Raw genomic sequence first — 14,013 nt, 5'->3', positions numbered from 1 at the left:
ACTACTACTACTATTACTTCTACTACTTCTACTACTACTACTACTACTACTACTACTTCTACTACTACTACTACTACTACTACTTCTACTACTACTACTACTATCATCTAGTTTTTCAAGACAGGGTTTCTCTGTGTAGCCCTGACTGTCCTAGAATACACTCTGTAGTCCAGGCTGGCCCTTGAACTCACAGAGACCCACTTGTTTCTGTTTCCACAGTGCTGAAATGAAAGGTGTGCACCACCACCAATGGCACACCACCAATTTTTTAAATTTTTGCAAGAAAATTTTAAAAAGATTTATTTATTTTATGTATATGAGTGCTCTATCTGCATGTACACGTGTGTGCCAGAGGGGGCATCAGATCACATTATAGGTGGTTGTGAGACACCATGTGGTTGCTGGGAATTGAACTTGGGACTTATGGAAGAGCAGCCAGGGCTCTCAATCACTGAGCCATGTCTCTAGTCCCTATTTTTTAATTCTCGAAGCACTTTTTTACCTTTCCCTATAGATACAGTTGGTCAGAATTCTGGAAACAGGGAAAACTGGCTTAATAGGGGTTGACCCTGACTCACTCCACGGCTGAGACTTAGAGACTATTGTGCTGAGGATCAATGTTTGAGGGTGAGCAGTAGGCAAACGGCTATTATTTGCAGAAAAGAAGAAAACCTAAAGATCTCTTAGGAACTGTCACTAAAATAGTGAGCTTCACAAAGATCAATCAGGACTCAAGGCCATAGTGCTTTTTCCTTAGAAACACAGCAGGACTGAGGGTTTGAGTGCTTGCTATTTTATAGTCATATTTATGAAGTAAAAGTGTACTGTGCCACAGGACCTTATTGCCACCCAAAGCTGACTATGGAAATACACTGTTATTTGATGAGACAGAACAAGCAGTTGAGAATCACCCATCCCCTTCAATCAACAACTTGTGTACTCCTCCCCAGATCAGTTGTAGATATACATGCAGTCCCAACTCATGCTAGCTACTTACTCTGATCTGCATAGTTTTTGGCCTTTAGCTCCAGTTGGCGTGTCTGAAACTCATAATGTTCTACCTGGATTTGGAGTTCTTTCTTCTCTTGCTCCAAGGCATCTTCAAATTCGATGAATTTCTATGTGTGAGAAAGACAAAGATAAGCTTGGTGTCTTTAGGTCAGAAGGTGACAGCAGCTTTTCACAAGGAAAAGCACAAGTTCAAGAAAGAACCCAAGAATCAGACACCTTGAGGTCACAAGCTGGCACCAAAACAAGGGACTCCACCTTTCCTTTCCCTCCATGCTGCTTGTCTTTCCTCATCTATAGAGAAACACAGCAGATAAACCCTGATAAGAGAATAGTCCAAGAATGAGGATCAATGTTTGATCCAGAACCTTCAGCTAACTGATACCATTCCTGACGACCTGTGAACTCAACCCTTACATACCTTTCTAGGGCCTCATGAGTAGTAGGAAGGCCCATGACCAGTCAGCGGGGATCCACAAACAATGTGGGTCATGTTACTCACAATAGACTATAGATTATTCCTTAGTATTAAACATGGAGATGAAGGAAGGCAATGCTTTTTCTCATCTCTACTTCATTGTTTAGTTTTTTCAAAACAGAAAACCTTCCCTCTTGTGGAACTCACTACAGACCAGGCTGGCCTCGAACTCTGGCAGATCACTCTGCCTCTGCTTCCTGAATGTTGTGTCTTTTATTTTTATAGGTGTATACAGTTGTGTGAGTTTACAAGTCCCACATGCATGCAAGATCCTGCTGAGCAGAAGAGAGCAGCAGATTCTCCAGAACTAGAGTTACAGATGGTTGTGAGCTGTCATGTGAGTGCTAGGAATTGAACCTTGGTCCTCTGGAAGAGCAACCAGTGTTCCCAGGGCTATCTCTACATCCCGATTAATCTGCATTTCAATCAGCTCTTAACTCAAGATTATTACTGGACTAAAAATTACAAACACTGTCTCTGAAAAGCTCCAGCCTGGAGAGTTTCTGAGCAAAATGATCGTCATCAAATCAAGTGAAAGGAAATCACTCTGCAAAACATATGATGGCCAAGAGAGGAGGCAGCACCCATGGTGTGGACCCTGGGTACAGACATTGCCTCTGCAGCAGAAGGTCAAGCTAAGTGAGTGAGTAATATTTTGTAATCCCTACAGTAGTAAGAGTTGAGGAAGGAAGTGTGTGCAAGTACTGAACAGGAAACTGGAATGTGACCAGGAAATCCCATCTGTAGGAAACACAAACACCAGGTGGACTTTAAAGGCATAAAAAGCTATTTAGAAGCTGGGCAGTGGTGGCTCATGCCTTTAATCCCAGCACTTGGGAGGCAGAGGCAAGCGGATTTCTGAGTTCAAGGTCAGCCTGTTCTACAGAGTGAGTTCCAAGACAGTCAGGGCTATACAGAGAAACCCTGCCTCAAAAAACAAAAACAAAAGAGCTTCTCAGAGGACACAAATATAAAGCTAACAGTAGACTTCAGTTTATGGCTAGGATTATGCTTTATATAATAACCCACCTACACCCATTCCATAGCAGTCTGATCAATCTGATGTCCCTCCTGCTGCAGCCTGACCAAGGTCTTTGTGCTGGAGCACAGAGCTCCAGTGAACAATGGAAGGATGACTCATCCTGTATAGCCAGCAAGAGGGGAATACCCCAGGGAGAAAGAGAGAGAGAGAGAGAGAGAGAGAGAGAGAGAGAGAGAGAGAGAGAGAGAGTGTTGAGGTGAGGAGAAACTGGGAGGGAAGAGGAAATCTACACAGGATTAAAGACAATGTACTCAAGTAAGCTGAAGGAAGAATACCCTAGAGTCAGCAAAATGCAGGAGGTTTTGGGTGACTATGCAGATATACAATGAAAACAAGTGATTCTGAATCAACTAGACACAATTACCACATGACGAATACATACATATCAGTCAGCCTTTTTTAAAAAAAGAATTCCATGGAATGAGATTATTCTTCCCATTTCACACATAAAATATAAAGTGAAGAAGTCAACTTTATATCCTTGTCAAACATAAAAGGTGACAAGGAGGTCAGGATTCAGGACTCTGAATGCAGTGTGCTGGCTATGTAATCTTGTACAGTGGATTCACTGAACTGTTAGAGCTTTCCTAAACCAAGCATGCTTTACTGGGATGGTGAACCTCTTTTCTCACACAGTTTTAAGGGCCAGGAACAACCATAGGAACTCAGCTAGTTTGCTAGAAGTGACCACCAAGATGAATAAAAAAATCAGGTTCTTTTGCATTACTGCTAGGGGAAAAGAAAGGGAGAGAATTTCCAAAATAAAAATCTGCCTTATTGGTCTTTTGTATTAAGCAAGCAGACAGGCAAGAAGCTAGGGACAGCTTGGGCTCTGGAGCCTGTGCCACCCATCATCCTAGATTCAAAACACAGGGAGTATAGGTCCTGAGCTGAGGGGCTGGAGTTAGAGACATTGTCTGCAAGAACCACTAGACAGCACATGAAAGAAACAGAGATCTATCTGTCTGTCTGTCTGCCTGTCTGTCTCTTCCTTCTTTTCCTTCCTTCTTTTTTAAAGATTTAGTTATTTATTTATGTGAATACACGGTTGCTCTCTTCAGACACACCAAAAGAGGGCATTCCATTATAGATGGTTGTGAGCCACCATGTGGTTGCTAGGAATTGAACTCAGGACCTCTAGAAGAGCAGCCACTTAACCACTGATCAATCTCTCCAGTCTCAAACAGGATATTTCTATATTCAAATGTTAGATGAGGTTGAAATATGGCCACAGTTCAGGAATATAGCAAGTGTTCCTCATATTCACTAAAAACTCATCCAGTATCCATCTTCGATACCACAACAGATTTAATGCACTAACACAGCCAGGGCTGAAGAGTGAAACCCTGTCTCCAAAAACCAAACAAATTAACAACAAAATAGAAAAGGAGCAGGAAGGAGAAAGAATGATATGAGGGAGGAAGGAACAAGGAAGATAAAACTAAAATCTAAACTCATAAAAATCTTCCTTCGGGTAGGGGTGGGGAAGTTATTACCCTTTTCAGGAAAACTTTATCCTCTGTGGCTCTTTCCCTAGTTTGGGCTGGTTTATTTCTTCCTAAAAAATATTTATTTTTATTCTTAATATAGTGTGTTTTGCATGCACTTATGAATGCAGGTACTCAGAGTGTAGACAAGGGTATGAGATTCCCTGGAGCTGTAGCTATGGGTGGTTGTAAGCCATCTGATCTGGGTGCTGGGAACTGAACTTGGGTCCTCTGTAAAAGGTTGATGAGGGACAAAGAGATGGCTCAGCAGTTAAGAGCAGTGAGTGCTCGCTCTCCCAGAGTTCCTGAGTTCAATTCCCAGCAACCACAGGGTGGCTCACAACCATCTGATGCTCTCTTCTGGTATGTCTGATCTGAAGAGAGTAACAGTGCACTCACATCTTAAAAAAAAAAGAGGTAGATGCTCTTAACTGCTGAGCCATTTCTACTGCCTCTTTAGATGGTTTAAGCTTCCTAATCTGATCCAGCTTTATCCACATTAATGTGATAACCTACTACTAGAAAGATGTTATAAAGCCTCAGTTGACACAGGTCTTTGCATTTTAGGGCCAGAGAGAAGGCTCATAGGCAAAGCACGAGTCACCAAAGCCCAACCACCTGAGTTTGATCCCTGTAACCCATAAGTAAGCTGGGTATTACGTATGCATCTCAGGTGAGATGTGAGACTCCTGAAAGCTGCTGGGCTGGCCATCCTGAAAATGTGAGAGACTCTCCTTCAACAAGGTAGATGGTGAAAAGCATCTCTGGAACAACTGTCTTAAGTACGTGCATGCTGTGTGGTACATACTGACCTACCCTCATACAAACCTCATTTATTCGTCTACATGTGTCCGTGCCCACGAGACACACACACACACACACACACACACACACACATTTAAAAATTGGCAGCATTCTAAATATGAGCCAGACAGAGCTATGGCTAAGTGTGTGTCTGCAGAAGTGTGTTCTTTTCTGGGTATTTGCTGAGAGGGAGGACGGGTAAGACAAGAGCTAGCTAGGACAAAACTGGGCAGGACTCCCACAGGATACAGAGAATGGAAGGGGTAACACTACTTAAGAGGCTTGGTGAAAAAGAATGTGCCAAGCCAGGCAGTGGTGGTGTACGACTTTAATCCCAGCACTTGGGAGGCAGAGGCAGGTGGATTTCTGAGTTCAAGGCCAGCCTGGTCTACAGAGTGAGTTCCAGGACAGCCAGGGCTACAACAGAGAAACCCTGTCTCAAAAAAAACAAAAAACAAAAAACAAAAAAAAACAAAAAACAAAAACAAAAACAAAAAAGAATGTGCCAAACATTTTCATAATAGGCACAGTTTTGAATCTGTCACTGTTGATTCACATTTAACTTGTTAGCCCCCCGAGTTTCTTGTCTATACAAAAAAAACCTCAGAGTGTCACAGACAACCTCAACAAATCTCAAAATCATGAAGCTCACTGAAAAGCCAGACAGCAGTATACCTGTTTAACGTTCTAGAAGATGAAAGTTAAAGAAAACAGTCACTCAGGGATGAGGCAGAGAAAAACAGAGAATAAGATCACTCTGTGAGAACTCCAAAGCAGGGGGCAAGGCTTCAGGGCTTAGATGAGTGTTGAAAATCAAACTGGAAACTAAGTAAGCATGTGCAGTCAGTTTACACCAATGGGACCTCAGTAAGAGAGTTAACCCCTTCCCTCCCAAAACGAAAGACTAAAAGATGAGGCTCAGGATCAGAGGTTCAGTCTTGTGACCAATAGCACAGCTGACTTCCAGGCACTAGGGATTTCCCAGCAGTCCTCTTCCCAGCCCAGTGAGAATTCCTCACCTCCTGTGCTGTTTCCTAGACAGTTGGCACCCTTCCTCCCACCATCACAGTGTTTTCTTCCACCAGGTCTCCCTCCTGAACTGTCTTAGGAAGCTCCCTATAACTGGAAAATGTCCACTGAAAAATGCAAACCTATGTTCTAAGACTTTCTTTTCTTGCCTGATGCTAATTTACAAATATCAGTCACCTGCTTTTATATGAAGTCAACTCATCGAGACTGCTCACACAGACAGATGCACTGGTATGGTTGTCCTGGCCACACGTGTTTGCTTCAATTTAAGTTAAAAGACATGAAAAGCAGAGGCTGAGATTGCGGCTCAATGGTAAGAACTTGCCTAGCATGCTCTCTGAGGTTCTGGTTTCCATTAGAGAAAGAAAAAGGAAAAAGAAAGTCCTCCTTGCACAATTTCAGAGGTGAGAGTGAAAATGCTGAACTGTACCCAGCAACTACTGAACTGGATAGTATAATGCAGCATCGTTATAGAAAGTTCATTTGGTTGCTCCAAAGAGGGTCCTTGGGCCTCAGGAACTGAAGCATCAGTGTAGAGAGAGATGCAGAGAAACAAAAAGCCAGTGTCTCTTCTCATCGTCATGCCAGGCTAGGATCTCTTTGACAGCACTAGTAGGGCAAAGAGAATAATTCTGGGTGGAGCAAGCCAAAAGCTACTAAACTCTTCAGAACTTGTGCATGGTAAGGATCATTCATGCTCTCTTTAGTACACTGTTGAATGCTGGGAGGTGGGGAATGGGGGCAGAAGCAGCCTGATAAACCTTCCTAAGACAAAGTGGTAGAAGCAGCACTTGGGAAGGTAGGAGGGCATACACTTGTAGAGGAATAGACTTCTAACCACTTAAAGTAGAAATCTGAGAAAAGGGTATCATCCTGGTTCTTGCAGGAAAAAAATAAATCTTGGGTCAAACTCTGCATTTGGATTATTTTTGTGCAGCAGAAAATGCCACAGTATCAGCAAATGTCTAAAGAACCCACTTGAGTTGCTTGAGATAAGCTAAAGGATGCTTCTATCACATTCTTTATGGTTAAAAAAGATAAGATGGCAACAATAACACTAATACCCTGTCTTTCAAACACTATCTTTCTTCCTATGAGCTAAGTGCTTGCCTATTGCAAGGAAAAAGTCTAGCAGTTAGCTGCCTCTTTCTAGTCCTTTTCTCTTCCAGAGGGAAATGACTGAGGGTTAAAAATCACTTTACATTAGAACCATACCTAGATTGGTAACAACTTGACAGATCATGAGGCCCAAGGCTGAGCTGAAACATTAGGGACACTGCCCTTGCTACTAAATCCACCTTGCCACAATTTTCTTTCTTTCTTTTTTTTTTTTTTTTTGGTTTTTTGGATTTGGTTTTTTTTGAGAAAGGGTTTCTTTGTATAGTCCTGCTATCCTGGAACATACTCTATAGACCAGGCTGCCCTTGAACTCAGAAATCTGCCTGCCTCTGCCTCCCAAGTGCTGGGATTAAAGGTGTGCGCCACTACCGCCCAGCTCACAGTTTTCTTTCTAGGTAACCAGTGGTCAACAGTGATACTTGTAGTGACCCACTCACTTTACAAGACAGCTACAACTGAAGGTCCGAGACAATATGGGAGAGGCTGGGTAAGGCATGTGGTCCCTGGCGGCAGGATAGCCAGGCTGGTATCTGCAAACTCTACAGCTGAGTCCCTCCTCCCAAGTTCTGAATCCAAGAGAATGAACCACCTGGTATCAAAACATACTGGTATCAAGGAGAGAAGTAAAGGGCTGAGATGTTTTCTCTGATTAAAAATTTTAAAAATCCTTGAAGATTCTGTCTTCCCAGAAAGCTGCTGGAAGCTCAGATTACCCATCTCTGACTAAGCTTAAACAAGCAAAGTGCCTGGGACAGCACTTCTGCAGCTCAACTCTGCACGCAGCGATGCATAGCTCCTGGGCTATTACACCATCTGATCACCCATCCCTATTTTAGAAAAAGAAGCTGGCCACTAGTGCACGGTACTCTTTTTTTTTTTTTTTTTTTTACAGAACTGAAGATAAACATTCGCTTTACTCCACAGAAGAGGTAGTATGCTGTTTACAGTGTGTAGTCCCTCTTCAGTCTTAACCTCACTGAGGTCCCTCCAAGGGCACACATGGGCATTTAACCACAGCTTCCGCCTGGCCAGTCTGGCATCTGTTTACTTTGTGCATTGCTTAGCTTCTTTCAAGAGCTGGGTCTCTTCTGCACAAGATGAGCCCCACGTGAACTCACTGCTCAGTCCAGCTTGTGAATACCCTGGAAGACAGAGGCACCTTCCCTGGGGCCAGTGTCAACACATCAATCTGGTACCTATTTTAGGCAGAGTCCATTTTAAGTTACAAGGTTGTAACTTTGCCCCACCACTGTCCATCTTCATTTTCTTCTTTGCCACCACATCAGTGATCTTGACTATGTAAGTATGGAGGCAAGGGGGAGAAATAATACCCGAATCCTTTGTCAATGTATCAAAAGTCCCCAGGGAGTTCAGGGCCAAAGTAAGTATTAGCAGGCACAAGACACAACTCCGGGGCTGGTTTACAAGGACCAAACACTGCAAACTTCTGGGGTACTGTCCCACTATGCAGCAATAGAACCCCAGAAGGTACGGCTTGGCCTGCCCTTTTGTCTGTGGTCAGTGTGTGACCTTGATCCAGCCCAGTTAGTTTCTGGAGCCAGTTCCCTGTTTCTGAGGTCACCCGGAGCCCTCCTCACATCCTAAGAGCTTTTGAATGCCCTCATATGTCAAGAACTTGATGAAGCCTGTGCATCCCAATTCAGAAAGAGCAAAATCTTGATAGTCAAAAGGCAAACCAGAATTAAGTAGGAATGATTCAAGATAAACAAAGCTTTTATCCTAACTGTGATACAGGGCCCCTAATTTAAGAAGCCAAAATATCAAAATCGACTCTAGATTTCAATAGTAGTCTCTAAGACTGTATCAAGTGAACTACACTTAAATGAAATTTAACCTCAGAAAAGAAGGCACTTCCCATCATAAACCGAAGAGCATTTACTTCCAGAATAGTAGAATTCTGGGCTTTGTGATTCTAGGGCAACTTGCTCCAAAGACGGGAAGAAATAAAACCCAGGGCCAGCAGGCGGCAGCCAAGGTCAGAGGACAGCAGGAATGGGGGCCCGAGTCTCCCGGACTCTGCACAGGCTGGGCTCTAGGTCCAAACTGGATGGACAAAGTGGCACTTGCAGCAGCAGCAGCAGCAGCAGCAGCAGCAGCAGCAGAATTAGCATTAGCAGCAGCAGCAGCAGCAGCAGCAGCAGCAGCAGCAGCAGCACACTACTGGCTGAGCCGAGCTGGCTTCTCCATGCTACCCACCCCATCCCTCTCTGCAGCGGCCGGGGCCCACGCACCTCCTCGGCCTGTTTGCGCAGCGCCTTCTCGCGCTCGTATTGCGTGAGCAGCTGCTCGTTGTCCTCGCGTAGGAGCTCCAGCTCCACCTCGTGCTCCTGGTTCTCGCTCAGCACCGAGTCGAGGTTCTCCAGTACGTTCACCACCAGCGGCATGAGCTCCTTGACCACCTCCTCGTCATAGCAGTGAATGAGGCGCTCGAACTCGCGGTAGATGGAGCCCGCCAGGCCCGACACACGCTCCGACATGACGGAGCCCGAGCAGTAGTCGTCTTGGTACACCACCACACCTCCTCCCTCGTCCATCTGGATCTCCATCATCGCGGCTACCGCCGCCGCCGCCAGCGCGGCTCGTTTCGGTGCCCGAATCCACGGGCTGCTGTCACCTCAAGCAGCGGCTGTCTTAGGATGCGCCGCCGCCCAGGCCGCGCCCGTCACTCCCTGGCCGGAAGTCCCGCCTAGCTGCGGGGGTGGAGTCCCGTCCCGCCCCGCCCCGAGCGCCCTGACGCTAAAGGAAACAAGGCCAGAGTGTTTCCGGCTGCGTTGCTGTTGGAGCTTGAGGATCTAGCTCGGTTGGGTTGGAGTGACCTGGTTGCTTCTGTATCTCTGTCCTGTTTGTCTTCAGACCTTTGTCTTTCTCTGGCCGCCCTCGACGTTCTCGCGACATGTGTCCTGGGCCCCGTTTCTGGTTGTTTCCCGTTCCGCTGGTCGCTTAGTTCCAAGCAGTGTTTCATTTGCACAGGACACCAGGGTTCTAATAAGGTCCTTATGTGTGGCGGTACTTTGAGACAGGGATATAAAGCGAGTCCCTCTATATGTGTTCATTTGCTGGGGACACCATGAACCTGACTTTGATTTTTTTTTTTAAGATTTATTTAGTGTATTCACCATTGCTCTCTTCCAGACACACCAGAAGAGAGCATCAGACCCCATTGCAGAGGGTTGTGAGTCACCATGTGGTTGCTGGGAAGTGAACTCAGCATCTCTGGAAGTGCAGTCAGTGCTCTTAAACACTGAGCCTCTCTCCAGCCCTTGAACTGCTTTCTTGCTAACGGGGGTCCACCCCACCCCTATCCCCCACCACCTCAGTCTGCTTCCACCTGAAAGCCTTCCGGGTCAGCTCAGATTCACATCCTACTTAAAAAAAAAGTTACTTGTTATTTTATGTGTGTCTTTGGTTGTATGTCGACTTGTGCATCACACACATTCCTGGTGCCTGTGAAGGCCAGAAGAGGGCGTCTGAATTGGAGTTAAAATCAGTTGTGAGCGGCCATAGGCATGGCCAGAACCCAACAGAGGTCCTCCCTGCTGAGCCTTCTCTTAGGGCGCCAGATCTTACTCTTTTTTTTTTTTAAGTTTTATTTATTCATTTTATATGTATATGAGTACACTGTAGCTGTAGATGGTTGTGAGATTTCCTGTGGTTGCTGGAAATTGAATTTTGGACCTCTGCTTGCTCCAGTCAACCTTGCTTGCTCAGTCCCTGCTGGCTCCGGCACAAAGATTTATTATTATAAATAAGTAAACTGTAGCTGTCTTCGAAGAGACACACCAGAAGAGGACATCATATCTCATTACAGATGGTTGTGAGCCACACTGTGGTTGCTGGGATTTGAACTCAGAACCTTTGGAAGGTTAGTCAGTGCTCTTAACTGCTCAGCCATCTCTCCAGCCCCCAGATCTTAACTCTTAACTACACCAACACAATCCTTATAGCTGAAGTCCACATTCTCCACAATTTATTTTCTTTTTTTATTTTTTTTTCCTTTTGGATTTGGTTTTTCGAGACAGGATTTCTCTGTATAGCCCTGGCTGTCCTGGAACTCACTCTGTAGACCAGGCTGGCCTCAAACTCAGAAATCCACCTGCCTCTGCCTCTCAGAGTGCTGGGATTACAGGCATGCGCCGCTGCCGCCACCACCACCCGGTTTCCACAGTTTCATATATAAAGTCTTACTGTGTAGCACTGCTGACCTGGAACTTGCTGTGCCTGGCTTCTGTCATTCAGTATACACCATTACCTGGGGCTCTAATTCCCTCATCTTTCCAAACATATACACAAATACCTACTCTAAGAGATTGTTTTGTAACAGGCCCCAGGCCTTAGCAGGACTCACTCCATGATGGAAGTACCATTCAGGCTGTAAAACTCAGCATGTAGATAGCACCATCTGTCAGAAGAATGAAAACAGATCTAATCCATCAGTGTCAACGATAGTTCTGAGAAAGTCTCTAAATTGCTAACCTTGCTTTTTGGTTTCTCTAGTTCTGCCTCTAGCTAACTGTTCTTGTTAACTGAAGCATGCCAATCCAGAACATGGCTTTGTGCTTAAAAGCTCATCCTGAGAAAGGATCAAGGCCTTTCTTGTTTGGGACCCTAAACAACCAGTGTAGTTACCAGCCAGCTAATAAAGACTTTCTGTTGACTTAAACCCATGTCTGAGCAGTCTTCCCTGGTGAATATCCCACATTTTCAGGTTGCCTAAATTTTGATACTGATTGAATCCTCCAAGCCTGCAAAACTGAGCCTACTTATTATATTATCAACCAACGAGGGAAGTGGACTAGCGTGAATGGGACATATTGCAGTAGTACTTGCCGCGAATGCTACCAGAGGCAGTTATTATTATTTAATGTATATGGGTGTTTCATTTGTATGTGCCCGGTGCCCACAGAAACCAGAAGAGGGTACTGGATGCCCTGGAGCTGGAGTTAACTAAGGGTTTTGAGTGTCGCGTGGGCTCTGGAAAAAGAACCTGAGTCCTCTGGTAGAGCAGCCAGCAGTCCTACCCACAGAGCCATCTTTCCAGTCCCACTTGAGTTAATTTTAAATTGCCCAAATTAGGAATCAGAACAAATAGATGAAATGATTAATTCGTTAAGATTTATTTTTACATTTATTAACTTTGTATGGTATGAGTTTTTTGCCTGCTTATGTGTATATCACATGAATGCCTGGTGTCCATAGAAGCCAGAGTCCTTGGATCTCCCAAAACTGGAATTATAGTTGTGAATCACCATGTGGATTCTGAGAATTGAACCTAGGACCTCTGCTAGCATAGCAAGTGCTCTTAAGTACTGAGCCATCATCTTTCTAGTCCCCTGGTAAACAAATTACGGTTACAAGATTGTGTTTAGGGTTGTCTGAGTATTTTGTTTTAGGTCTCAGCAATTTGAACCCCATAAATTCTTTTTGAGACAGGGTCTATATAGCCTTGGCTGTCCTGGAACTTATGTTGTAGACCAGAGTAAACTCACAGGGACCACCTGCCTCTGTCACCCAAGTACTGGGACTAAAGGCATAACCATCCCTGTAAATTCTTAAAGCTAGTACATCACAGTGCGGCACCCACCTCCCTCCAACACAGGGACAGGCCAACTGACTTGAACATTAACTTTTTTTAAAAAGGAGGAAAGGCCTGGAGAGATGGCTCAGTGATTTAAAGTACTGATCTTCCCAGATGTCCTAGTTCAATTCCTGGCAACCACACGGTGGCTTACAGTCATCTGTATTGGGATCCGATGCCCTCTTCTGGTGTGTCTCAAGAGAGCTACCGCGTACTCATAAACAAATAAATCTGTTAAAAAAAAAAAAAGGATTTTTTTTTTTTTTTGAGACAGGGTCTCTTTACATAGATCTGTCCCAGAACTACGTGGACCAGTCTGGCCTTGACGTTTGGCAGACGTAATTAGGTCTGCCTCCCAAGTGCTAGCATTAAAGGTGTGTACAAGTTCTAATGCTCCTTTGTAAACATAACTGGGGCAAAATAAATTAAACAAAAAAAATGGTTCCCCTACCCCCACCCAAAACAGGATTTCCCTGTGTAGGCCTGACTGTCCTGGGAACTCCCTCTTGTAGACCAGGAGGACTTCAAACTCAGAGATCCACCTGCCTCTGCCTCCAAATACTGGGATTAAAGGCGTACACCACCAGTATCTGACTTTAAAAAATTATTTTTAAAGTTAAGCCTACTTATTAGATATGTACTTCTGAAAGCAGGTATCTATCCAATGGAAGCCATCAGATTCACTGGAGCTGCATGAAGGGGGGTGTGAGCCACCCTTCCCGGATGCCTGGAACCAACCTCCATTCCTTTGCAAAAGTGTCAAGTACTCTACAGCTCCACAGATTGAATTTTAACAAAATGGCATAACAGGTACTGACTGAATGCTATAGTTTATCTGACTCTGAATGCTGGAAGCCTTATTAGAATAGTCTGTCCCATCAGAAGGCCTGATAGTGTAAGATGGACAGCCCTTCCACACCCTCAGGCATTTGAACACTGGATTTCATTTGAAGATGCTATGCTGTTTTGGGAGGCTTAGGAAGTATAGTTTTATCCAATGAGTTCAGTAGGAGCAGGCTTTGAGGTGAGGTGTGTGCCCTACCCCCAGGCTTGCTTGCTTCTTGCCACGCTGGTGGACACTTTCTTCTATAAGTTGCCTTGGTCGTGTTGCTTTACCACAGCAATAGAAAAAGTCATTTCCTATTTTACATGTTAAAAGTTCTATTTTAACCATGTCCCAAATGTCTGCCAAAGCCCGAATCTGTTACATCCCTTTTATTCCTTCAAGAGCTGGACTTTAGATAGCACTACATGGTTATACAAAGGGCTAGAATATTTCATTATTCATCGCTTGGAATGCTAGTTTAGGAGCTAACCAACAAAACAATGTAATTCCTGTAGTATTTCTAAGAATGAGAGTTGAGATGGCAACTTTGACAGTTCCACTTTCTCATTCTTATCACAGGTAGAGCTGCTGTCTAGTCTCTACAGACATGCCCACATCTCTAGT

General features: G+C 44.5%; 1 protein-coding gene across 6 annotated transcripts in view; it reads right to left on the bottom strand.

Moving 5' to 3' along the window:
* The window catches only part of Mapk8ip3 (mitogen-activated protein kinase 8 interacting protein 3), a 40,488-nt gene extending 30,836 nt beyond the window's left edge, over window positions 1–9,652 (bottom strand). For all 6 annotated transcript variants that reach the window (XM_052194055.1, XM_052194057.1, XM_052194059.1 and 3 more), the window contains exons 1-2: window positions 9,220–9,652; window positions 998–1,118 (exon numbers count right to left, since the gene is read on the bottom strand). In XM_052194055.1, coding sequence (XP_052050015.1) covers window positions 998–1,118; window positions 9,220–9,537 — 439 coding nt within the window. In that variant the 5' untranslated portion in view covers window positions 9,538–9,652. The remainder of the gene's footprint in view (window positions 1–997; window positions 1,119–9,219) is intronic.
* Window positions 9,653–14,013: the final 4,361 nt, after the last annotated feature.

The sequence above is a fragment of the Apodemus sylvaticus genome, chromosome 10 (genome assembly GCF_947179515.1).
Source record: "Apodemus sylvaticus chromosome 10, mApoSyl1.1, whole genome shotgun sequence".
NCBI lineage: Eukaryota > Metazoa > Chordata > Mammalia > Rodentia > Muridae > Apodemus > Apodemus sylvaticus.
Note: the sequence above shows the minus strand (reverse complement) of the source record. Positions and strands in the feature narration are given on the sequence as shown.